Source organism: Rhinopithecus roxellana, chromosome 2 (genome assembly GCF_007565055.1).
Source record: "Rhinopithecus roxellana isolate Shanxi Qingling chromosome 2, ASM756505v1, whole genome shotgun sequence".
Taxonomy (NCBI): Eukaryota; Metazoa; Chordata; class Mammalia; order Primates; family Cercopithecidae; genus Rhinopithecus; species Rhinopithecus roxellana.
In genome coordinates this window covers 172,728,536-172,756,168 of record NC_044550.1, presented here as the reverse complement: position 1 = coordinate 172,756,168, position 27,633 = coordinate 172,728,536, and the positions used below count along the sequence as shown (strand labels likewise).

The window sequence follows — 27,633 nt, the reverse complement described above, 5'->3', positions numbered from 1 at the left end:
TCACTTTGTTGAATGAATGAATCCTCACTGTATCAGACCAACTGGTGCTTGACCCACACCACTTCTTCTTACCACACTATGCCTTCTCCTAGACAATCTCATCACCACCGACAGCTTTGAGTCCCTAGACTCAAATTTGTAACTCTAGACCAAATGTACCACTTCTATGAGTTCTCACTCAATGTCTCCATCTGGAAGCCTAACAGCCATCTCAAAAGTCAACCTATCCCACACTCAGTGTGGTATAGGATACCATAATCTGTGCCTTCACAAAACCCCAGGGATTCTGATGCTCATGAAGTTTAATAACCATGGTCTAGTCTGGGGCACTGGTCTCTAAACAGATAGTATAAGCTTTAAATTACCTAAGACCTGACACAGCTCCCTACTTCCACCCCATTCCAAACCGTCTCATCTAGCATGAGCAAGGCTCTCTCTTCAAAGTCTTTCTAAATTTCATCCCATTCCACCACAAACTCGCAGACATTCACAGTGCTGCACTCCCAAACTTAGTATCCTCTTACACATTTTCTTTATCCACAGTACTTGAGATTTGCTTACTATATATATCCTACGTTTCTCCCCATTACTGCATATGTTCCATAAACCCCAAGCCTAGCATAGTGTGTGCACCTTAAATGTTTGCTGAATAAATTTAAATCAGCTACACGGAAAAGATTCATTACCTGTTGAGGCAATACCTGTACCAAACCTTCATATTAAGTCAACTATCTTTTTGTGATTTTAATTAATATGATACAATAAATTTGCATCAGTTATCCACTCAATAGACTTCTAAAATAAAGCAAACTACCTTCAAAAGGTGAACCAAAACTAGAAAACTAGCTTCCACGACACCATCAGGATTTAGTTACTTTATCATAAAAAATAAAACCCCAAATCTAAGCTCCTAAATTAAAAAAAAAAAAAACTCAACCTAAATATTCCTATGAAAATAAAGCACACACACACTGCTATCTTCCTACATGGGGCAAGATCAGAAACAAACAATGGGGTCGTCATCATTAGTTCAACGGAGCCAGCTCTTACTATCTCAGCCCACTCTCCCCACCCTACCCTACAAAACCCTAACCTTCATTCTGTATGACTTGGCTCCAGGAATTTCAAGGCCACAGCTTTGAAGTTCTGACCTTGGTGTAAGCAATTCCTTGTTCTGCCAACCATCTTTTAATCTTTTACACCATATCCTATCTGCTGTATTTTCAAGTCATATTTTTTATTTATTTTCTATTCTCACCTTCAGGACTCTCTAACTAGGCAAATCTGAATGGTAAACATGTTATTTGGCCGGTTATATCTCTTAGGTGGAATTCTCCCAGACAAGGGTGAAAATAATGGCTTTACTCGGGGGGTGACCCCAGAATGCACCAATAGAAAAGTGGGAAGTGAGACAAGAAAGAGAATGATGCCCAACAAGGTGAGCTGCTGAAGACGTTACCACTGAGGTACCTGAGATTCAGTCCCTGGGGACTCTCAGGCCGGTGGAGAAGGCACCTAAGGGCGGCCCCACCTGACAGGTGAGGCAGGCAGGGTAGTTACCCATCATCTGCTATCAGTCGCTGGTTGAGGGTTGCTGAAAGCATGACTGGGTGGGTGGAGTGGCTTCCACCCCAGTACTGGAGCCAAGAATGCTCTCAGGCTTTCATTTAGAAGACATAAGGAGAGACGCACAGGAACAGTCAGTGCTGAAGGAATAAAGTCTGCTCCTCTGGAGGAGCAGGGAGCACCAAGTGTCTCCCTCCCAGGGCCAGAGCAGAGCAGCTAAGAGCCCAGCCTTTATTATCCTTAGCAAACTAACACAGGAACAGAAAACCAAATACCTTATGTTCCCACTTACAAGGGGGAGCTAAATGATAAGAACTTATGAACACAAAGAAGGAAACAAGAGACTCTAGGACCTACTTGACGGGGGAGGCTGGGAGGAAGGAGAGAAGCAGAATAGATAACTTTTGGGTGCTGGGTTTAATACCTGAGTGATGAAATAATAGGTACAACAAACCCTCATGACATGTAACAAACCTCTTTAAAATAAAATAAGTATAAATAGGGGGAAAAAAAGAGCCCAGCCCTTTCATCACTTTTTCTTTCTTTCTAAAGTGGGTTGCTCTCCCACAAAAACTGTACGGGAGGCAGGTCCCAACTGGGCATGCATGCCCCCCCACACACACTGCCAGACTGAGGCCAGGACTCAGGTCTGGCCCTTGATGTGTGTGTACTTCAGATATGCTGAGCTTAGGGCCAGTGTAGATAAAGGTGTTCTCTAACACAACAGGCCCAGGTCCCAGGGTCAACACTGGGTTTTCACACTGAAGCCCCCACTCATAAAACGGTCTCTCAAAGTCCCTTATCTGTATATTGATCTCTGTGGTCCCAACAAAGGAGTGAGGAAGTATTTTGGGATTCATGAATAAACAGACCCCTGGCTAGAAACAATCACAGCACTTTAGTATCACCCAAAATGGCTCCTTAATTTGTTTCTAACATATACAGAGATTTGCTAGCTTTAAATGGCTGAAAATAATGTCAAAGACAAGGGAAAGTAAGAAATAGATGCAAAAAGGGTAGTAATTCACACTACAGCACAGAACATCAGCTGTGCTGTCTATACTTTTTATGTTGTACATGAACAGCCACATCAATCTTAGGTGCCAAAAATAAAATGTGTTTCTAAACACAACAGACACTATTTATAAACTAGGAGTGCTTGCCATCCTTTCTTTTGGAAAGGGAAGACCACACTAATGCCTTTCATTATCAACTAAGCACATACTAAACGCCTGACACTGTGTTATATGCAAGCGGTATCTGTCAACCCAGTAACTTTTCTTTGCAGGGAACAGAAAACATAATAGGAATGTACTGTCTCACACAATGATCCAAGGCAGTCACGCTTTGATGGGTCCTCCCAGGCTTCCTGTCTGCTTTCCTGAGAGTCCCAAAGGTCCTTTCCTGAACCATAGTGACCACTGAATGTGTATGAAGGACCATCCTTAGCTTAGGCAGGCCTAGAACCAAGGGTGTGATCAGCATACTCTAAAGCACATGGACGACATGGAACATGGTACGAATATTGAAATAAAGTGCTCCTACTGTGCCAAGAACATTTAAAAATATTCCTCTGTTTGTGTGTCTATATATATATATATAGACACACACACACATGCATGTATATAACCTAACTTAAAGACATCTCATCTAAATGAAAAAAACAGAGACATGCATAAAGAAATGAAGAACGCTAGATCGTATATATTTACATACACATCAGGAACCTAGGCAATGAAGTCCTGCATGAGTTCTATCACAGGAGAAGCCTCTAGGTAAAAGGGTCAAGAAAAGGCCACGTAGAGAAGTGGAGAAAGTGAAGCTGAGCAAAGAGAATTAAGAAAAATGAGGACAGTGTGTTATTCCACAGAAACGGAGATGTTTCACAGTGTAGCTTCCTTACAGATTTTGAAATTTTATCCTAAATGCATGAGTTAACAGGGGAATTTGAAATGTGATCCCAGAATAGCATTCAGAATACAAGTAAATTAAATGTCCATTGTCTGAAACTCACCAAAGCAAAAATATGAGTGCTACCTGTGACATATCATAAGCAAAACTAGACCTAATCGCTAAGAAAAATATATATTTACAAACATATCACATTCAAAGACATCTGAATAAAATATCAAAGTTTATACAAGTGTTTTTCCCCTTGACATCACATCCTCGCTGCTGTTTTCGCCATGGTGACATGCAAGCTTGGCCTTTCACCACGATTGTAAGCTTCCTGAGGCCTCCTTAGAAGCCGAGCAGATGCCAGCTCCATGCTTCCCGTACAGCCTGCAGAATCGTAAACCAATTAAACTTCTTTTCTTGATAAATTACCCGGTATCAGGTATTTCTCTACAGCAATACAAGAATGGCCTAACATGGCATACATGTTTCGAGATACAGAATTTCAAGACAGCATAGATGCTTTAAGCTAGCATACTTAAACAAAGTCAACAAAGTATGGTCCATGACCTCTGGTATAAGTAAAGATTTACTGGAAGACATCCACATCGATTCATTTATCATTCCTAAGTACTGTCTTATGCAATACTCATTGGCATATTATCTAAGGTTGCATTCACACTTCAAGGGCAGAGGTGAGTCACTTGTGGTCAGCTGTGAAAACCCAATTTACTTACTATCTGGCCTTTACAGAATTTAGATATTTGTTTTTTAAAATAAAAATCTTAAAATTTTTCATTAAAAAATGTTAGAAAAACTCAAATTTTATTTTGAATAGTTGGGAGTTTAGTGACAGATTTACAATGAAGATTTACAATGAAAATGCATTAAACAAAATCATAATGAGATGATAATTAAAGAATACTCACAATCTTTCAAGGAGACTTAATCCAGAAAATGAGCCATTCTTCAGCTCGGATATCTTATTGTTACTCAGAATCCTAAAAAATACCAAAAAAATAATAATAATAATAATAAGTTGCCTAATACACACTACCAATATCAAAGTAATTTAGCTTATTATGTTTAAACCTATGAGGAACTCCAAGACATCATTTATTAGCCAGAATGTTTGAGATGGCTGAAAAAAAGTATCTTCCCCTTTCTCTGAGAAACCAACTATTTAAAGTAGTTTACTCATGCATCTTGTCCCATTTAAATTATTTCTATCACGCATAATCAAAACTTTGAGAGAAAAGTTGATATGTAATAGCTCTAAGTTCAACATAAGCATAAAGAATACCATACCATGTACGTTTATATAATTAATCAAATTATGCAAGTTGAATACTCATTTTTAACCTGGAAACTTAGCAGAAAAATGCATAATCTATGATCCTGTAAAATACTGACTTTATAAAGAAACAAGGCATCTTCTAGATATCATTTCAATAATGCTGAATATTATTTGCAATTTAACAATATACAAATCTACTGTCCATTTGTGTAAAAATATGCTTTTCACATGCACTCACAGACAAACACAGGTAGCTGAATCATAGTATCATATCTCACACTTTAGGACAATGTTTATCAAAAATGAATTGAAAACAAAAACTGACTCAAAGAAGTCATAGTTGCACCTATTCCAAAGGTCGGACTTGCCTGAGAAGAGACTTCATATTATCTGGCACTCCCTCTAGGTTTTGTAACTTTATGTAGCTTTTGGAGCCTGAATATCAATAATGAGCATCCATGAATGAGGTGAAAATGCTAGTTATCTGAATCGGGGAGTGGGAATATCAAGGTAAGGACAATGAGAAAACCAAGGCACAAAAGAGTTAAGTAAAGGGCCCAAGATTACACTAGCCAATGGCAGACCCAGGTTTTGAACCCAGCAGTTCCTACTCCAAATGCCAAGTTCTTCAACATAAGCTAATGTTGGTCACGAGGCACACTACAGGCATTTGGGGCAGAAAACTTTCCATCACACACAGCATTGCATAACTTTCATGGGCACCCTTCACAATGGCTACAGTGTGAGCTGGGGTTTCTTGAGACAATGTAACACAGCACTTCTTGTATATAAAATGTAAATGGAGCATACCTCTGGGTCAGAAGATTTTAGGTATTATTATTTTGTCTAAAAAAAACTTGGATTCCTTGTATTAAAACAAAATAGCCATTTGACATTTGATTTTCTTTTGATCTAAGTGAAATTTTAAAATCCCTGCAGATTAACATATCAGAGGCTTTTCTTTCAGGAATTCCTAAAGTGGAGCATACCTGGGTTTCGACCCCAGCTCTATCACTTTCAAGTTACGTTGATTTTAGGCGAGTCACACCTCCTCTCAGTAACAGAGTTCCATTATTGATAAAATGGGAAGAATAAAATCTACCTCACGAACAGCAGAAGGAATTAGAAAAAGGATGCCATACTCAATGAGTATCCGTTAAGTTTCAAACTCTGTTTCCTTGGTTCTAAGATACACATTCTCCCTCATTTCAACGTTTTCTGACCTGTCAACTCAAGAATGGAAAACCAAACATGGTCATGCTCTCACTCACAAGTGGGAGTTAAGCTACAAGAATGCAAAGGAATAAGAATGATTCAATGGACTTTGAGGAAAGGGTGGGAGGCGAGTGAGGGATAAAAGACTACATACTGGGTACAGTGTACACTGCTCGGGTGATGAGTGCACCAAAATCTCAGAAATCACCACTAAAGAACTTACTCATGTAACCAAACACCACCTGTTCCCCGAAAATCTGCCGAAATAAACAAATTTTTAAAAAAATGTTTTCTGAAATCCAGATGTATCTTACAATCCAAGTATATTATTGGATTGTATTCTGTCCCCCCAGGCACCCAACAAAGCTGTTTGTTAGTTACAAAAGCAAATATAAGTCTTCAATCATTGGGACCGAGAAAACATGGTGATCAAAAACATTCCGATTAAAATACAATGTCCTCTAATCAAAACCACAAAGGATTTGTTGTTGTTGTTTTTAATTGGCAGTTATTTAGCACAGGCAAAACAGAATTGAGACTCACATATGAACTCAAAGCTCACCTCTGGAGCAAGATTTCCCAAGCAGCCCAGCGAGCAGACTAAGAGCCTATGACCCTGGCTATCCCCAACAGTATCTATCCTGAGCGGGCACTCACCACATCTGACAGAAGGTATTTCCAGAGACTTTACGCCAGCATGACGTATAACAGACAAAAATTAGAAACTCCCATAGAGGTCAGTTACAAGAAGAGTTAAACAAATTATAATACATCCAAACAACAAAATTGTATGCCTCCAATAAAAATGATTCTTTCAGGCCGGGCGCGGTGGCTCAAGCCTGTAATCCCAGCACTTTGGGAGGCCGAGACGGGCGGATCATGAGGTCAGGAGATCGAGACCATCCTGGCTAATACGGTGAAACCCCGTCTCTACTAAAAAATACAAAAAACTAGCCGGGCGACGAGGCGGGCGCCTGTAGTCCCAGCTACTCGGGAGGCTGAGACAGGAGAATGGCGTGAACCCGGGAGGCGGAGCTTGCAGTGAGCTGAGAGCCGGCCACTGTACTCCAGCCTGGGCAGCAGAGGAAGACTCCGTCTCAAAAAAAAAAAAAAAAAAAAAAAAAAAAATGATTCTTTCAAAGGAGACCTGAAGAGAAAAATGCTTACAAGCTTTTAAAAAGCAAACACCAAAACTGATATCCTTCATTGAAAAGAATCTCTGCATAGTCAAAAATAATAATAATTGGGAAGAAAACATATCAAAATGATCACTATTTTACTGATGAGGTTTCTATTCATTTGTTCTTTTTGGGTTTTGGTTTCTTTTTTTTTTTTTCTGAGATGTAGTCTTGCTCTTGTCGCCCAGGCTAGAGTACAGTGGCACGATCTCAGCTCACTGCAATCTCCGCCTCCCAAGTTCAAGCAATTCTTGTGCCTCAGCCTCCCAAGGAGCTGGGAGTATAAGTGCCCACCACCATACCCAGCTGATTATTGTATTTTTAGTAGAGACAGGGTTTCACCATGTTGGCCAGGATGGTCTTGAACTCCTGACCTCAGGTGATCCGCCCGCCTCGGCCTCCCACAGTGCTGGGTTTACAGGTGTGAGCCACCACACCTGGCCAATTTATATTTTATTCTTTATAATCCTGCAATATCTTTGGAAATCTCTAAAAATAACATTCCTATTTTTTAAGTATTTTTCCTCCTGGTAATAAATATAAGAATCTTAATTGCTAAGTACAGTTTGAGGTTGAGTTTATTTTGAGTATATCTTAGAAATAAAAACAAGTAAATAATTTATGCTTTGAAATTAAAGAGTCACATTTATTTATTTATATTCAATAAATGTTTATATAGTGACTGACGTTAGAAACTTCACAGACACTAAAAGTAGTGCAAATAACAATGGTGCTGTATTCAGAGTCCAGGGTTTTAACTGCAACTCCACAAGGAATAAATGATTCAGTTTGTGTGACAGTCACCTCACTTTTCTAGGTAGACTTCAACTTCATTTTTAAGACCAAAAAAAAAAAGAGTGATTACCGAGATCCTTTCCAGCTAGTTTTAATTTTCTACATTTAATTATTAAGTTTTAATGAGCAAAGCAGTCAAACTTTGCAGTGACTAAGAATTTAAAATAAACCAAAGAACAGGGAAATGAAAACTACACAAACGACCAACCTCAGTGACATTAGTGTGCTGTTTCTGAGTAAAGAATGAAACCCAAACATGAGTAGCTTATAAAGAACGGCCAGGGTAGTGGCTGAATTACACTCACTGCAATTCAGAAATGCTTCAGCCAAAGGACTGTCATTTGCTCAGTCATAAAAGCTTTAGCACGAGAAATGATAGATTTTATTGAGGAAAGTAAAAAGGAAGACATTTCATCACACTTAAAAAGTTATAAATGTAACCTTAAAAATATAGTTTACAACCTCAAGTTAATATATTCAGTCTACACATTATTTGATGTGTTTAAGGATTTCGCGCTAGAAAACAGAATCAGTATGAATAAATCTACTCTGCAGACAGCTTTTATACTCAATTTTGAAATGGGGGACTGTGGAACTACCAAACGCGTAATATCATGTATCATTATAAACCTAAAACCCATTCATAATCAATATTTTTGCTGACATCTTTGAAATTTCAAACTTTCTGGGAGGTAACTAAATGAAAAATATAAAACTTGACCGAAGTCATAAAGCTCATATACACCCATTTCTGTTCTATACTAATGACGTTACCGCCACATGATCTATAGACAATGCTTAGGAATGCTACTTGGAGCTCTTGTCTCTTGAATTTAAACACCGTAAGAAAGTCTTTGATGTCCATTGCTACTATTTAACACAGCACCAAGTTTAAGTTTGGTATATTGCTTATGCTGGAATACGAAAACAGGAGTGAGACTTACTATAGACATACTTTTTTAAAAAATCAAAAGTTTATGAAGCAGAAGAAATAAACATTAAGTAGTATTAGAAGTTCTCAGTTGCTTGCTATTGCAAGCCCCAGAATGGAGTGAGTCATGGAAAACTGCTGTCAACACTCACATCTTGTATAGCAGAAGTCACAAAATAATTATCCTTTTGAGAGGAATTTAAAAACACATTTGAAGAGTACTAAATATTCAGATCAAATATGTTGGGGCTATAATCCAGGGCATCAACTGCTGGAGGGAAAAGTCAGATAAACAATCAAATAGGGTTATTTTAACAGGTTGAATGGCTGAAGTGGGTCGAAAGGCGTCACCCGGAACCTGTGAATGTGAAACTGTGAACGTGACCTTGTTTAGAAAAAGAGCGTTTGTTGTTGTGATTAAGTTAAGATTCTAGAGAGGAGAGCATCCTGAGTTAGGGTAGGCCCTAAATCCAATGCAAGTGTCCTTAACAGGGAAGAAGAGAAGACAGAGTTCAACACTCGATGAAGATGAAGGCAGAGATGAGCCTCAGAAAGAGACAAAATGGAAAAACAGAAGAAAAGCAGATTTACAACCCATAAAAACTAAGGATTTCCCAGAACTAAGGAAAAGAGCAAATAGGAAATTTTAAAATGTAGCACATTTTTAAAATTTCTTTTTGATTTTTTTTAAATCTATAAGCAATGTGAAAAGATAAACAAATATTTTCAACTCCTATTAAAGGCAAAGGACCAATTTTTCAAATATACAAAGAATTCTTTTTAAAAAATTAAGAAAAAAAAACCTCCCCAATAGATGTGGCCAAAAAAAAAGCTCATCATCAATGGTCATTAGAGAAATGCAAATCAAAATCACAATGAGATACCATCTCACACCAGTTAGAATGGTGATCATTAAAAAGTCAGAGGTGGGCGTGGTGGCTCATGCCTGTAATGCCAGCACTTTGGGAGGCTGAGGCGGGTGGTTCATGAGGTCAGGAGATGGAGACCATCTGGCTAACAAGGTGAAACACCATCTCTACTAAAAATATAAAAAATTAGCAGGGCATGGTGGTGGGTGCCTGTAGTCTCAGCTACTCGGGAGGCTAAGGCAGGAGAACGGTGTGAACCCGGGAGGCGAAACTTGCAGTGAGCTGAGATTGTGCCACTGCACTCCAGTCTGGATGACACAGCAAGACTCTGTCTCAAAAAAAAAAAAAAAAAAAAAAAAAAAAAAGTCAGGAAACAATAGATGCTGGAGAGGATGTGGAGAAACAGGAATGCTTTTACACTGTTGATGGGAGTGTAAATTACATCAACCATTGTAGAAGATAGCATGGCAACTGCTCAAGGACCTAGAACTAGAAATATCACTTGACCCAGCAATCCCATTACTGGGTATATACCCAAAGAATCATAAATCATTCTACTGTAAAGACACTATGCACACGTATGTTTACTGCAGCACTATTCACAACAGCAAAGACTTGGAACCAACCTAAATGCCCATCATTGATAGACTAGATAAATAAAATGTGGCACATGTACACCATGGAATATTATGCAGCCATAAAAAAGGATCAGTTCATGTCTTTTGCAAGGACATGGATGAAGCTGGAAACCATCATTCTCAACAAACTAACATAGGAACAGAAAACCAAATACCTCATGTTCTCACTCAGAAGTGGGAGTTGAACAATGAGAACACATGGACACAGGGAGGAGAACATCACACACAGGGGCCCATAGAGGTGTGGAGGGCTAGGGGAGGGAGAGCATTAGGAAAAATACCTAATGTAGATGACAGGTTGATGGGTGCAGCAAACCACCATGGCAGGTGTATACCTATGTAACAAACCTGCACTTTCTGCACATGTATCTCAGAACTTAAAGTATTTAAAAATCTTTTGCCAAAAAAAGAAAAATCGGCAAAAGCCTTGAACAGATAGTTCAGGAAAAATAAACACCAATGGATCACAATCAAATGAAGGGATGTATGACAACCTCAGTCATGAGGGAAATACCAATTAAAACAAGATACCACAAATAACTTTTCACAGTGGAGGGGAAAATGTGATCACCCATTTTATATTCTGAAGGAAACAGCCACTCATATTTTGCTATAAATCAGTACAATCAGCTGGGCATGGTAGCTTAACTCCTGTAGTCCCAGCTACTCAGGAGGCGAAGGTGGGAGGATTGCTTGAGCCCAGAAGTTCAAGATCAGCGTGGGTGATATATAGCAAGACCCTGTCATTTAAAAACAAACAAAACAAAAAAAATCAAAACAAAACTATGGAGGGTAAAAGTACAAACATATATACACTATTTCATCCACTTACTCCTCTTCTGAAAGTTTACCCTAAAGACATAGTTGCACTTGTACAAAATATATTACATATTACAACTTATATAATTATATACTTATACAACAAAACTATTCATTGCACTACTGTCTGTAAAAGCTAATTGCTGGATACTGACATTGGTTCCAATAATAGGGGATTTTATGGAATTCTTCTGTCTATCTACAAAATGAAATACCAGAAAGATGGAGAGTTGTAGGACACAGGGAGAGGAAGCACTTTAAGTATTCACACAGAAAGATCAAGGCATACATTTATATATTTTAAATTTCCACTCTTTGAGGCCCCAGTATGCCTGTAATCCCAGTGCTCTGGAAAGCCAAGGCAGGAGGATCACTTGAGCCCAGGAGTTTGAGTTTACAGTGAGCTATGATCTGGCTACTGCACTCCAGCCTGGGTGACAGAGCAAGACCTTGTCTCAAAACAATAAAAGTTTCCACTCCTTGACATTTCTCATTTGCCATTTTACAAACTGTACTAAAGCAAACTGATACTGTGTTAGATTTAGCATGTACAATAATATGTTACTGCTACAACATTGTTTATCAAGTACAAGAAAAAGAGATAAGAAAGGAAGGTTGGCTAGATTTTGGGCCAGGTGAGTCACCAAATTCAATTGGTACACATCCTAAATTTTTAAGGCCACCTGTGATAAGCAAAAATCAGGAATGTTAACTCCTCAAAAATAAATTTCTAGTGCTTTCCTTCATTTACCCCACTAATGAAAACTGGTGACTCCCAACATTCTTCAAAGTTCTAGTTCAGAAGCCAAAAAACCCAACCAGCCACTGGTTTTCTTTAAATCCTAAGACCTCTAAGAACAGTGTTTAAATTTTTAAACACATGAAAAAAAAAATCAGAATACTACCTCCTGACACATGAAACTTGTAGGACATTCAAATTTCAATGCCCTTAAAGGTTTGCTGAAAACAACCATGCCCATTTGTTTACGTACTGTCGATGGCTGCTTTTTTTATTTATTTGTATGTTTTTGTGAAAGTTTTACAGAGTAAAACAGACTTGTACAAAGGATTTCCCCTAAATTTTCCCTTTCAGAAGGTATCTCCTACAATAATTTTAATAGGACCAAGAGTTACCAAATACTGAGGATGTGCTAGGACAGCAGAGCTGAGTAGTGGCAACAGACATTCTGGTCTGTAAAACCTAAAATATTTACTAATTGATCTTTCAAAGAAAAAGTTTGCCAACTCCTGTTTTACTATCCTCAGCTTATTCCGTTTTCAGATAAATACAAATAAAATGTTATTTTCTAAAATAATTCTTCCTAGCAAAAATGACAGTATCTACTGAATCTCAAAATTCTCCATCCATTTGATTATTCTTCATATTAAAATTACATTTAATTCCGCATGGCATCAGCAATTAAATACATTTTGTCATAAGCACAGTTAGTTACTTGGTTCATCAATGTTTCTCCTTTGGACGCATTGACTCATTCATTCATTTTTGCAGAAAATAATTCTGGGTGGTATGCTTTAGCTCTTGTGTGTCAAGAAATGTTTTGCCTTCACTCTACTCACCTTGTTTTAACACTTCTCATTATTTGAAACCACTCTGTTCAGGTATTTGTGTATCTATCATTTCTCCCACAACAAAGTAAAACCCATAAAGTATAGAAATCTTTTCCAGGCCGGGAGCAGTGGCTCAAGCCTGTAATCCCAGCACTTTGGGAGGCCGAGACGGGCGGATCACGAGGTCAGGAGATCGAGACTATCCTGGCTAACATGGTGAAACCCCGTCTCTACTAAAAAATACAAAAAATTAGCCAGGCGAGGTGGCGGGCGCCTGTAGTCCCAGCTACTCGGGAGGCTGAGGCAGGAGAATGGCGTGAACCCGGGAGGCGGAGCTTGCAATGACCTGAGATCCGGCCACTGCACTCCAGGACAGAGTGAGACTCCGTCTCAAAAAAAAAAAAAAAAAAAAGAAAGAAAGAAATCTTTTCCAATTTGACCATAATTGCATCCTCACAAAAAAAGAACATAATGGTGAATATCTGAGTGACCATATTGTGCAGTGAATATACTCAATCATTCTTCACCGGAACCCTATGATATAGCTGGATTCGGTGGCTTACACCTATAATCCCAGCAATTTGGGAGGCTGAGGCAGGAGGACTGCTTGAGCCCAGGAGTTAGAGACTAGCCTGGGCAACACAGTGAGACCCTAACTCTAAAAAAAGTAAAGACAACAGCCAGGCATGGTGGTGCGAGCGTGTAGTCCTGGCTTCTTGGAGGACTGAGTGGGGAGGATTGCTCAAGCTCAGGAGGTCGAGGCTGTAGTGAGCAACGACAGTGCCACTGCACTCCAGCCTGGGCCACAGAGCAAGATCCTGTCTCAAACAAAACAAAACAAAACCCATGATGTAGATATTATTATTTTCTTCAAAACAATGACCAAAAATTTGCAAGGCAAAAGAAATTAATAACTTGCTCAGGTTCACATGCAGACTAAACGGCAGAGTTAACATTCCAGCAATGTCAAGTATGAGTGACTGTTGTAGGCACATGCCCCTACTCAGCTGTCTTTCCAAAAGAGGCCTTGGGGCAGGAGAGCAGTTAGCTGAGGGCCCCCAGCCACAGATGTCTAGAGGATCTGCCTCCGTTTTCAATTTTCAAGCAGAGGCCATGCACATTGCAGGCAGTCCCCAGCCAATGACTGAGCACAGCAGTGGTAACGGGACTCTGCATTTCTACCTAGTAGACTTCTGGTGGGCGATCTCTACCAGAGCTTTGGAAAGGGCTGGCCAAGCCTTTCTCATAGCTGTAACGCAGTCTTAGACCTTTCCTTCCCCTCTCCTTTCACAGGTGCTAGAACTGCAATTCCCATCTGAAGACTTCTCATGCCTGCTTCTGTTTTCTCTCTTTATTTTTCATAGTGATTCCCCCTAGTAAACATCTTAAACTCCTAGCTCCACTCTGGCATGTGCTTCCCAGGAGACCCAACAGACAAGGTCCCACAACATCTGTGCAATGAATGAATGAAATAAAAAAATAAAACTGGGTTTAAATTTCTATGTTCAAAGATCCTTCCCTGAGGACATGACATGGCACCTATAATTTACTGGCATGCAGTGGTACAGATCAGAAATACAAATCTCAGCCCCAGCCTTATTCCTTCCTCAGTCTATGGGATTCTTTTTGGAAATCAAAAATTCTACCAGGGTATGTCTAGTATTCTTTCTTCTCTTCGTACTGCAATAGAAGTGTCCTAACATACTTTTTCTACATGTTAGACCTTCTAAACTTAAAACCATCTTAAAACTGATAGCAAAAGAATCTTCCAGCTGTTAGGAAAAGGAGGAAGTTAAGCATTTATCAGTGGTTGTCATTGTTGGCACACACACAAACTGTGGTTGAATTTTAAGTCTGGATCTTTAATTATGGCTTAATGTTTATACATTAAGGTTTCACTATGATGCAGCACTGAAATAAACAGTCATGCAACAGAAGATTGCATATGCTATGACAGTCAGCGTAATTAAAGGCAGAGAATATCAAATCTCTCAGAATTTGACATTTAGGAGAGGCTGGAGGGATTCATTCGTGTGTCATAGAGAACTATCATTCAAGCAGCTCACAACCCTAGTAAGCTGCCAGCTAACTTTTAAGAAAAACAGTTAAACTTCCAATGATGCATTGATTACATTTTTTTAAAGCTTGTTAAATTAATCCCAAGTAAAGAAAAATGCAAAACCTAATACAGGCATCCAAATTATATTATCACAACCTAAAGATGCTAAAGAAAAAGTCAAGATTACTTTTATGAAAAACTGTGCAATTACGATGTAGGCAATATACCCTAAAATGATTTTAAATATATTTTCCATGCATATATAAAAAGAAAAAAGAATAAAGGGATAAAATGCTAGTAATATAGGAAAATCAGGTAAATCTGGGTAAAAAATATACAGAGGTTCTACCCATTATTCTTTTAATAGTCATGTAAGTTTGAAATTATTTTCAAATAAAAAGTGTAAGCAGGCCGGGCACAGTAGCTCATGTCTATAATCCCAGCACTTTGGGAGGCCAAGGCAGGTGGATCACTTGAGGTCAGGAGTTCGAGACCAGCCTGACCACATAGTGAAACTCCATCTCTACTAAAAATACAAAAATTAGCCCAGCGTGGTGGTGCACACTGTAATCCCAGCTACTCAGAAGGCTGAGGCGACAGAATCGCTTGAGCCCAGGGGGCAGAGGTTGCAGTGAGCTGAGATTATGCCACTGCACTCCAGCCTGGGTGATACAGTGAGACCCTGTTTCCAAAAAAAAAAAAAAGTGTAAGCAGCTTTGTATTAAAATGACACCATGCAGAATACAAATGGTTAAGTGATTCAGAATGAGAAGGCTGGGGGTGACAGAGGTGCTAAGGAAGTGGCATTTCACAGGGTGGGAAAAAAATATGTACACGTTTAGAGAAACCGGCTCTTAAGAATAATTACATCTCTGGCTCCCTCGCCGAAAAGTTGTTTGGAAATAAGCATCTGACTGTTGATGGCATCTTTGAATCAAAGAATTGTTTAGGCTGCCTTTTATTTCTCCATCTGCTCTTTAGCTGGATACTCCACCTCTTAGTTCCAACCTTCACATTTCCTAATTCTGCTTCAGAATTCTCATCTTAATCTTTCTGCTTTGAATTTTGGAATAAGTCCTCTGCTTAATTTTCCAGACCACTAATTTTCTTAAGTCTTTAGTTGTTACCATTTCTCCCTTCAGCCCACCTACTGAACCCACACCAGCACTTTTGTTTTTTGTTTTTTGAGACAGGGTATCGCTCTATCACCCACTGGAGTGCAGTGGTACCATCTCGGCTCACTGCAACCTCCACCTCCTGGGTTCAAGCAATTCTCCTGCCTCAGCCTCCTGAGTAGCTGGGATCACAGGGATGGGCCACCATATCCGACAGGGTTTTGTCATGTCGGCCAGGCTGGTCTTGAACTCCTGGCCTCAAGTGATCCACCCACCTTGGCCTCCCAAAGTGCCAGGATTACAGACGTGAGCCACCATACCCGGCCCACACCAGAGCTTTATAACATTATAAGCCCACACTTAACTTGTGAGAACTCCTTTGCTTGACCTTTCTCAGGAGATTTTTCTTTTTCTTTTTTTTCAATCAGTTGCTCTACTCTTGGATCTGAGACTATGAATTAGAATTTTCCTGTGTTAACTTTTCCCCAGAGGTTCCATGGGACTGGTTTGGTGGCCTCTCATTCTGTTGGCTTCTTCTCAAACGTCTGATGATCCTTCTTGGTTGCTGGCTCCTATTTACAAATGTGGGGCTAGAATGCTCACTATTAGTTGCTGCAGAGGGTTTCTTTAGCACACATGAAAATAATGGTGAATGAACAGAGCAAAACTGCCTTTACTTCTAGGTTCAGAAATCGCATATCCATGGAGATGGAGACACAAAAGATACCTGGCACCCGTTACAACTTCTCCTTCCTGCTACACAGTCGCCCACTATATTCTGCCTTGGCAAATTTCCCAGTTTATTTAAAACTAAGCTAAATGGCCTTGTCACAGAAGCAAACTGGACCACCATCCCCTCAGAGCCAGACTGATAGCAGAACTGGAACAGCTGTTTCAGGTTATTAATTCCTGGCCAGGCGCTCTCATTAGCCACTTTTGTTGCCACCCCCTATGGTTTCAGTTCTTGGGAATCATCCAGGATGCTGTTAAGAAAATCCATTTTTCTAGTTATTCCCACTTCTGTCTCTATTGGGTTGTAAGTTCCCTTGCTGTGGAGTGTGCTTTATTTATTTCACAGTGTCCTCAATGCTTCCAGGGTCTCTAGAGCAACTTTCTTATTTTTCAGCCCTGTTATGGATCTTTTCATATTTTTATGTTTCTTCTATTGTTTTCAACAGAATTTTGAAAGGAAAGGAGAAAAAGTAAACAGATGCGGCTCACTGTACATCCACTTAGGGGGCCATAAAGGGGTCATTTCCTAAAAGTAGAGCCTCCATCCTCTTTTATATGTCCTCTCTGGATGCTAAGTGATTCATGGATGGTTTGGTTTCTAGCCCATCTTCTCCCCGTCGTGCAGGGAAAGCTACAACTCATAGAAAAAGCTTAACCACCTTTCATTTAACAGAATTATACTTTTAATCACAAGGGTATCTGTGTAAAACAAGAAAACCTCATACATCAACCAAAAGCTAAAGTCCCAGGTCCTCTGTAAAACAGTCAGATGTCCCTGACCACAACCATTCTTAAAGTCCCATACTCATCCTGCTCCAACAACTCAAAGAAACGGAGGCAGATGCAGGGGAACCTCTGAGGGCTGAGGATGTGGTTCAGTGCCCTGGCTGGCAACTCTAACCCATTTTGTATTTAGGGTCATTTTTCCAGTCTCTGCCCTCCCTCAATAATTACTGAGCATTTAATAGTAATCACAGAAGGCAAACTCCGGAATACAAAATACTGGAATTTGAATCTTAACACCAGGATTCGGCTTCATGACTTTGGACAAGTTCTTAACCCCTCAGTTACTTAATGCCTCATCTGTTTATCATCCCAGGCCTTTCTAAGAGACAGTACAAGGCTTTTGTAAATATATATGAGAATGTGTGGTGACGCACTTAAAGCAGGCCTTCTGATTGCTGAGATCCAAGCAATTGGACATCACAGCTAGAGAATAAAGCTGATACTGGACGTTTTCATTAGCAGCATCTACTGATTGAATACCAGCCAGGCTGGGCTACTATGCTCTCTCCCGAGAAACAGCATCTGCTCCACCACACCAGTCTCTCCCAATGGTGACACCTCTGGGGTTCATGAACATGCCTCTAACATGTTTTCACTAACATGGTAAAATAAACTAACTCAAACTGGCAACTTCACAGATATTGTTTAGATAAGTATTTTTAAATGAGCAAAATTTAAACTGAGATAATATATTCTAAATCAGAGGTCCCCAACCTTTTTAGCTCCAGGAATTGATTTCACAGAAGACAATTTTTCCATGGATGGAGGGAAGAGGGATGGTTTCGAAGGCATTAGATTCTCATACAGAGCGTGCAACCTAGCTCCTTCGCATGTGCAATTCACAATAGGGTTCGTACTCCTATGAGAATTCTAGCGCTCAGCTGATCTGACAGGAGGTGGAGCTCAGGCAGTAACACTTGCTCACCCACCACTCACCTCCTGCTGTACCGCCCCATTCCTAACAGCCATGGACTGGTACCTGTCTAAAGTCCGGGGGTTGGTGACCCTTGGTCTAAATAACAGTATAAGTTGTATCTAATAACAAAGCAGGACGACAGCACACTGTAGCCATCTAAAGTTGGAAACACTATACCATTTTCACCAACAAGAGAGCCACAGAGCAGGACAAGAGTTTGAAGACATAGCCTCTCCAGAAAGCTCTTTGACGAAATGCATTCAGCAAGAACTACCTGCCAAACCAAATCATTCTAAATTGAAGACAGTTACTCAAATTTGTGTTGTTAAATATTTCTCCCGTTTATCTAACCAAGAAACTCCCTGAAGGGATAACACTACAATGACCTGCCACACCCACCCTACAGAATGTTGAACTACAGTTGCCAGGTACCTGGGAAGCAAAAGGCAAAAGTGTGGCGGGTGAAGCCAGAGCTTGGGGTGCTGGATGTCAGGGTGCCTAGATCTGAACCCGTGCTGCCACCTGACACTAGTATAAACTTAAGTGACAAGTGATCCCTGCTCTGACCTTCAGTGTCGGAATCCATAGACAGGGATAATGGTGCTGATTTGTTTAGAGCAGGGTTCAGCAAACTGTAGCCTGTAAACTGTTTTTATAAATAAGGCTTTATTGGAACCCAGCCACATTCACTCATCTGTGAATTGTTTTATGGCTGCTTTCACATGTATAGGGTTGTGTAGCTGCAACAGAGACTGTACACCTAAAATATTTACTAGCCGGGCCTAAACAGCAGGAGTTTGCCTACCCTTGGTACAGCACATTGGTTCTCAACTCTGGCTGCTCCATCAAAATCATTTATGAAGCTTTAAAAAAAAAAAAAAAAAAAAAAAAAGCCAAAGCCTTGGCACCCCCTGAACCAACAGACAAAATCTTAGGCTGTGGAGATCTGACATCATTAACTCCTCAGATGAGCTCTGTTGGCACCTACAGCACCAGGCTTCAGGGGGCTGGGACCATCCTTGAGTCTCGTACAACTTACAGTGCTCTAAGAGCTATAAGAGGTTAACCGAACGCAAGTGTGAGGAGGGCCATGGGAGGCAGAGAAAAGCATGGCTACTTCAGGGATCTAGAGGCCAGAGAAAACACGAGAACAATCCAGAAGTCTGCTTTGAAGGACATGGGGCTATCAGAGGGGATAGACAGTAACAGTACAGAAATATAAAAAGCAGACAGAGACATGAGTCAACCTAAGAAGATTCAATAACAGCACAGAAAATTAGAAATTTGGGGAAAACATAATTTTACCTTATTAATTTAGTAAACAAAAGCCACTACTGGGAAGCAAATCATGAAGACACCTACAGTATATGCAACTAATAGAAGTCTACTGGGGGAAAAAAAGAAGAGTGGCAATAATTAAAAAAATAAAAGGAAATGCCCCCATAGAAAGTAGAATAGAGGTTACAAGGGCTGAAGGCAGGAGAAATTGGGGAGGTATTATTCAACAGGCACAGAGGTTATGTTGGGAATTGTGTTAGTCCATTTTCATGCTGCTGATAAAGACGTATCTGAGACTGGGTAATTTACAAAGGAAAAGAGGTTTAATGGACTCACAGTTCCACATGGCTGGGGAGGCCTCATAATCATGGTAGACGGTGAAAGGCATGTCCTACATGGCAGCAGGCAAGAGAGAATGAGAGCCAGACAAAAAGGGAAACCCCTCATAAAACCATCAGATCTCATGAGACTTATTCACCACCACAAGAACAGTATGGAGAAACAGCTAATAATTTAATTATCTCCCACCAGGTCCCTCCCATAACACACGGAAATTATGGGAGCTATACTTGAAGATGAGATTTGGGTGGGAAGATAGCCAAACCACATCAGGAATGAAGAAAATATTTTGGGTATAGATCATGATGGTTACACCACAGGCAAATGTCTTTAATGGCACTAAATTGTACACTTTGAAATAGTTAAAATGATAAACATGTATGTTTCCCCACAACAAAAACATAATGTATAAGCATAAATATGTGCATGAGGAAAAAAAAATAACGAAAAGGAAATATCTTTCATTTGAAGAGAGACTTGTAAGACTAACTACGCACTAGGGAAACTGATGAAAAAGATGCATAGCTGGACACATTCTATTAAAATTTCCAAATTCCGTATCAGAGAAAATGATCCTTGAAGTTTCCAAACAGACATGAAAACTTGTGGGTCTTTCCATCACTCAGTTTTAATATCTTTCCTACAGATTTGACGAATGGAGGAGAATTCAGTATATTCTGCCTTCTTAAACCGTCTACAATAGTACTTCTAACTTTGATCTCTGTAAGGTTAACAATTATTCAAAATGAGACAGCAAGTCAAGCATATCAACAGGTAGCATACTACTATAGGGTCACAATACAATTTATCATCAAACACACTTGAGGATAAAAAGAGTTGCCATTAATAATTACACTGAGACAACAGATTGCAACCTGGGCTTGTGGTTACCCTTAACTCCTGAAATGGTTCGATAAATAACCATTCAAGTTTCCAGGCATTCTTATCAAAGATCTGACATTTTAATAAATAAAGGAGGCCTGATTTTTTTTCTATTTTCAATTATTTCCTTAGCAGTCTCATAAATAGAAAGGAAATAACCTATCTTTCTGCCTTAGTATTAAACTGTAAGTTTACATGAAATCAAATAGCATTTGGTTAAGAAAAATTGAAGCGTTCTTAATGCCACAGTAGATATCTTTCAAAAATGCCTAAAAATGAAAAACTGTTTATTAAATAACACTTCATCTTATCTTATGAACACATTAGCTTCAAGAGAAAAGACAGCCCATTTTTTTAAGGTATCTGTATATCAATAAAGAACACTGGACACTTAATATTTATGAATATAATAAAAGCCGTTTTATTTGGCATTTTAATCCAATTGAAAGCTTTCTACTGGGACCATCCTGAGGTTCTTACAGGAGTCTGAGACTCTGATTTTTTTTTTCAGCCAACATTCTTAATGTAGGACCTATTACTCATTATTTCAGAATATATTTGAGCAACTATTGTGTGCTGGGAGTGACAGCAGAGACACAAAAACAGACCTCATAGACTAACATTACACAAGTGTACACTAAGTGTTAAGTGCTACAAGAGGGATATGTAACTGATCCCAAGGGAATATAGAGTTTCAATGTTGCTGAAAAGTAAGATGATTAGGGGAAATATTTCTGAACTTTGCTGTAAAAAGAAAAAACAAAACAAAACTAGCGGAAATTTAAAGGGTAGACAAAGAAGGGGAAAATCATTTAAAGTGAGATAACCTTGCAAAGATCTGTATTTGTTTTCTATTGCTGTGTAACAAGTTACCACTAACTGAGCTGCATAAATCCACACCTGTCTATTAGCTCACAGTTCTGTAGGTCGGAAGTCCAGGCACAGGGAGTGAGCAGATCCTCTAGGCAGGTGTAAATGGCCCCAGAGAACTGAGATACCAATAGTGAGGGTGTTCCTGAGTTCATGAATGGGTCAAAGGAGCAAGGGAGAAGGCAAACAAGTGCTCAGAAAAAGACAGGCAGGCAGACATTCTGGGTGTCTAGCTGAAAATATCCAGGAAAGAAACTGGAAAACAATGTGTGATAAACTAGGTAAGCTCTTTCTGCCTGTAGCCAGCACTCTCAGAGCAACGAGCACAAGGTCCTCCTATCAATGGTAAACTTTGTTTAAATGTAAGGCTGTTAAAATTCATGAGAGGAGTAATAAAACTCCAGGGCAGAAGTCAAGAAACTTGCCAGGTGCCAGACAGCAAATATTTTGGGCTTTGAAGGCCAAGAGGCAAGATCCATAATATGATGTAGGTACTTATATAATGAGAGGATACAAATACTCACAAGTTTTTATTGGCAAAAATCAAAATATAACAATTGGGTATTTTTTTTTTCTAATACTTGGCAAAGATGCTCTCGACCAAACCTTTCGTCAGGTTCCTTTGAGCCCTCTTCTCGAGGGGGCCTCTACTTTAGCCTTCAGTGTCTGTCCCTGCAGAGTTTTAGCAAGAATCCTCCAAAGTCAGTTTAGAGAGAATGCTCCCACCCACAGTATCTGGTCAAATCCCTCGCTTCTAACATCACCCAGGTGATATCTGATCATCCCAGCCTGCCTTCAACAAGAATCCTCTCAGGGTCCTTCAGCGAGAACCTCGCTACCCTTCATGTCTCCTCTTAGTAATTTCCCATCCACTGACTCTCCAATCTCTTCAGCTATAAACCTCCACTTGTCCTTGTTGTCTCTGGAGTTGAGCCCAATCTTTCTTGTTGTCTCTGGAGTTGAGCCCATACTGTGATGGTCTTGATACCCATCGCAACAGTCTTAAATAAGGTCTTCCTTGCCATCTTAACAAGTATTGGAATAATTTTTTTTCTTTAACACACTGGTCAACTATGAGAAGAACGGATTTCTTTTTGTTAGGGGGATAACATTTGACCTAATCAGAGTTCCCCATCGTCAGATCAATTGCAAATGTATAAAGCTAGTCTTAGCGCACAAGCTACATAAAAGCAGGCAGGGTTGGGGTTTTCGGTCCTCGCTCTTTAGAATGCACAAGGGAGAGAAAATAAAACTGCTAAGTAATCCTAATACACATATTCCTTCCAATACACTGCCCATGTTACAGCACCACAGGAGCACTGGAAAGAATGCATTTGGTGTCTGGGGAAGAATGCAGGAATGCGGAGGCAAAAAAAGCACATCAAGAAAGAAAGTCCATCCCATCCAGCCCTTCGTCTCCTCCTATTTCCTTAAGACTAGTTCCATTTAAAAAAGAGAATACTGGAAACAGATCTTAAACAACAGAAACCTATTGGTTAGATAACTCTAGGCCTGGCTGGAACTTTTAATTGTTTGCACAAGGGGTTTTTAAACTTGACCGCAACTCACCGTTTTCCTTCAATAACCCAATATACATAGACATTGGACATTATTCATTCATGTATTTAATTACATACTGAGTGTCTACTATGTGCTTGATAGCATTCAGGATGCTGGGGAAAACAGAACAAAATAAAAAGTCCTGCCCTTATGGAGTTTACGTACTAGTGGGTGGAAGAAAAAATAAATAAGCAAAATACAGAATATGTTAGCTGTTGAAAATTTCTATTGAGAAAAGTAACAGAAGAAACAGTGACATAACATAAGAAATAGTGGAGGTGTAGCTGGCTGGATTTTTCTTTTAAAGAGTGTGGTAAATGACATTCTCACTGAAAAGATGGCTTTTTTCTAAATGATTTTTATTTTACAGTAGCGGTAGGCGTGCAATGTAAAGAATTAGAAAACAAAGACTAGCCAAACCAAGAAAATAAAAGCATATCCCCATCATCTAGAGATGACCATTTTAACACCTTAATAAAGCTCGTTTCCAATAGTCACCCACACATATTTACAAGTGTGCATTTTGCATACACAAGATGAGATTACACTGTAGATACTACTGTTACCAGATTTTTAAGCTGCTGATCCCCACCTTTCTTTTTTTAAGAGACAGGGTTTCACTCTGTCACCAAGGGTGGAGTGCAGAGGCACATTCACAGCTCACTGCAGCCTCCAACTCCTGTGCTCCAGAAATCCTCCCATCCCAGTCTCTCAAGTAGCTGGCACCACAAGTGCACACCACCACGCACAGCTAATTATTTTTGTAGAGATGGGGTATCGTTACATTGCCCAGGCTGGTCCCAAACTCCTGGCCTCACACGATCCTTCAGACTCAGATTCCCAAAGCACTGGGATTACAGGTGTGAGCCACTGTGCCCAGCCTCCACCTTTCCATTTCAGTATCTTTTTAATCTCATCTAACACTCAGGCGACAATCAGGTTTCTAAAAGAAGACCTCCAAAGATCTTTCCAAAAGATCCTTCATAGATGGTTTTTCCAAACCAGCATCTAAGACCACACGTCTATCTTGAGTGTGTCCCTTGCAACAAAACAGCACCATCCAACCTCTCCTTTTTTGTTAGACCAAAAAAAAATAATGACTGGCTTGGGTGGGTCTTTGTGGCACTGTTTTGATACTTTCTCTGCTCTCCTGGCAATTCCTGCAGGCTGGCATTAGATCCAAAGCAGAGATTCCCCACCTTTTTGTGCCTTGGACTATGTTACCAGTCTGGTAAAGCATTGGGACTTTTACCGAAGGTGGGGCCTAGCCATCTGTTTTAACAAGCCCTCCTGGAGGGCTTCAATGTGTACTCATTTTGTCAGAGGCACATGAACCACAGCAAGTCCATCTTGAATAGGAGCTGGGCAAAATGAAGCTAAGACCTACTGGGCTGCATTCCCAAACAGTTAGGCATTCTAAGTCATAGGATAAAAAAGGAGGTCGGCACAAGATACAGGTCATAAAAACCTTGCTAATAAAACAGGCTGCAGTGAAGAAGCTGGCCAAAATCCATCAAAACCAAGGTGGCCACAAGAGTAACCTCTGGTTGTCTTCAATGCTACACTCCCACCAATGCCATGACAGTTTACAAATGCCATGGCAACATCAGGAAGTTACCCTCTATGGTCTAAAAAGGGGAGGCATGAATAATCCACCCCTTGTTTAGCATATCATCACAAAATCATCATAAAAATGGGCAACCAGCAGTCCCTGGGGCTGCTCTGTCTATGGAGTAGCCATTCTTGTATTTCTTAACTTTCTTAATAAACTTGCTTTCACTTTACTCCATGGACTCACCCTAAATTTTTTCTTGCACGAGCTCTATGAACCCTCTCTTGGGGTCTGGATTGGGACTTCTTTCCTGGAACAATCTGAGAACCTCCTAAGTAACATATGTGATATCCTACAATTAAGAAAACTACTACACACACTACCCTAAATAAAACTACTACAAATTACTGTAAACTGAGTGCAATTTTACATTTCTTTAGTTTTTTGTTTTTGTTTTTTGTTAGAACACTAAAATTATATAGTGAAAATCCTAAATTCTAATTAAATCTGTGTGTTTCATTTTCAACTTAAAAGACTATTTTAACTAAATAATACATTTATAGAAGTCAAAGGTGAAAACTATATACAAAGAGAACCAACTTATTTCAGTAGACCGCCTCATATGTGGATCATATGTTCCAAGACCCCTAGTGGATACTTAAAACCGTGGATAGCAGCAAACTCTACATACACTGTGCTTTTTCCTGTACAGGCATACCTATAATAAAGTTTAATTTACAAATCAGGTCCAGTAGGAGATTAACAACTATACCTAGATAACAAAATAGGACAATTATAACAATGTACTGTAATAAAAATTATGTGTATTTTTTTCTCTCTCTCAAAATATCCTATTGTACTCTCTTCACTTTTCTTATGATCCTTATGATCTATCCATCTAATAACCAAGCCAGCTACTAACTGACTAACAGGCAGGTAGCAGAGACAGCATGGATACCTTGGACAAAGGTCTAATGCAAGTTCCAGGCAGGATGAAGTGGGGCAGCACAAGATTTCATCCCGCTACTCAGAATGGTACACAATCTGAAACTTAGGCTGGGCACAGTGGCGCACACCTATAATCCCAGCACACTGAGAGGCAGATCACAGAGTCCAGGAGTCTAGAATCAGCCTGGGCAACCTGGTGAAACCCCGTCTCTAGAAAAGGTAAATAAGTAGAACTTATGAACTATTTATTTCTGGAATTTTCCGTGTAACTGAAACCACGGAAAGCAAAACCATGAATAAGGTGGGGGACTACTACTTTGGAAACAGATAAAAAAGGTAAACAAACAAGGACTCATCTCGGCCTTCCTAGATAAAGTGACTTCCAGAAAGCAAAGTAATTGATCAGGAGTAAATTTCTTTTATAAAAGTATCAGAGTTAATACATGAAAAAATGATAAAATTAGAGTATCACCATTCTGCAACATTAGTAATAAAATTGATTTAGGCAATGATACCAACAGCTGTTAAACATCATTTTTTTAAAAAAAAAAAGGTATTATATATCCCATTAATGTAAGTACATACATCACCTTCTTGCCAGAGTCACACTTGAATCTCAGAAGTGAAAAGCGGTACCTCAAAATAATTTATATGTGTCAATGTGAATTTGTGTTCTCTTTCTGTGAAGGTCCAGAAATCTCCTTTGACCTTTACAACACACTGGTTATGAGGACAGGCTCTGGAGTCGGGCTGACTCGGCTCAAGTCCTGGTTCCATCACTTATGTCTGGGTGACCTCAGGGAACTTAATGAGCTTCTATGCCTCACTTCCTCAGGCACAAAATAGGGATAATCATAATGATCTCATTAGGGAACTATAAAAAGCAACCAACACAACATTTAAAACACTTACTACAGGATCCGGCACACTCGGCAAACATTACCTATTATTATTATACCACATTGTCAATGGGTTATCTGTCTTTTCTTACTAATTTACATCAGTTCTTAACACCTAGCAACCAGCATTTTTCCTCAATACAGTCCGTGGTCCAAATCCTGGGAGCCTCTATTAGAATATACTGGGAGAGCACACTTTGGAAATTATGACTCAAGAGTGAAATCACTTAATATTAAGTACAGAACCTAAATAATTCGACCAGTAAGAAATCTTGAGACCTTTTGTAAATATAAGTGGCTGAACCACTGTTAAAGTAGGTATTGAAACTCTACTTCAAACGGGGAGGAACCCTGATACATACAAAAGGCCATTATGAGTCCAATGCTGGACAACCAAATAGACAATTAATACAGGTATATAAACAGAGGTTTGGGCTTCCAGGGCCACTGGCAAATGATGGTATGTGTGCCACCACCACCCATACCATGCCCATGACAGATCATTATTCAGTCCTGTCATTTCCCTGGATAAGCTCACAAAGCACTTTCAATAGCTACTCCCAATTTATGGGGGCAGAAATTCAAGAAATCAACTGGCACCACTGGTTCTACTGCAGAAACCATCAAAGGCAACTATGATCCAAATGTACTTTTATAATTGGTGGGGGAAATCAAAACCAAAAACAAGCCTGCCCACTTAGAGTTAGGTGGGGAACAGAGGGAGACAACAGAGGGTCGACAGGGAACTTTCATTAAACAGAATCAGCCAGAACACAGGTGTCAAAGGATTCTGTAATCAATATGTGGTAATACAAGCAAAGCCATAAAAGTGGGGGAAAATGCAGGCAAGAAAAATAACACTGTGATGTGATAACGAATCTGCACGATGTCCATAAAGTCTGGAAATTAACTTCTTTTTAATAA

The 27,633-nt window shown here is 39.6% G+C and overlaps 1 protein-coding gene across 2 annotated transcripts in view; it reads right to left on the bottom strand.

The window, feature by feature from the left end:
* ADGRA3 (adhesion G protein-coupled receptor A3) overlaps nucleotides 1–27,633 on the bottom strand; it is a 130,359-nt gene that overhangs the window by 84,357 nt on the left and 18,369 nt on the right. The window contains exon 2 of one of the 2 annotated variants that reach the window (XM_010377214.2): nucleotides 4,392–4,463. The exons of the other annotated variant lie outside the window; for it this stretch is intronic. Within the exon in view, the coding sequence (XP_010375516.2) occupies nucleotides 4,392–4,463 (72 nt within the window). The remainder of the gene's footprint in view (nucleotides 1–4,391; nucleotides 4,464–27,633) is intronic. 2 annotated transcript variants of the gene reach the window in all.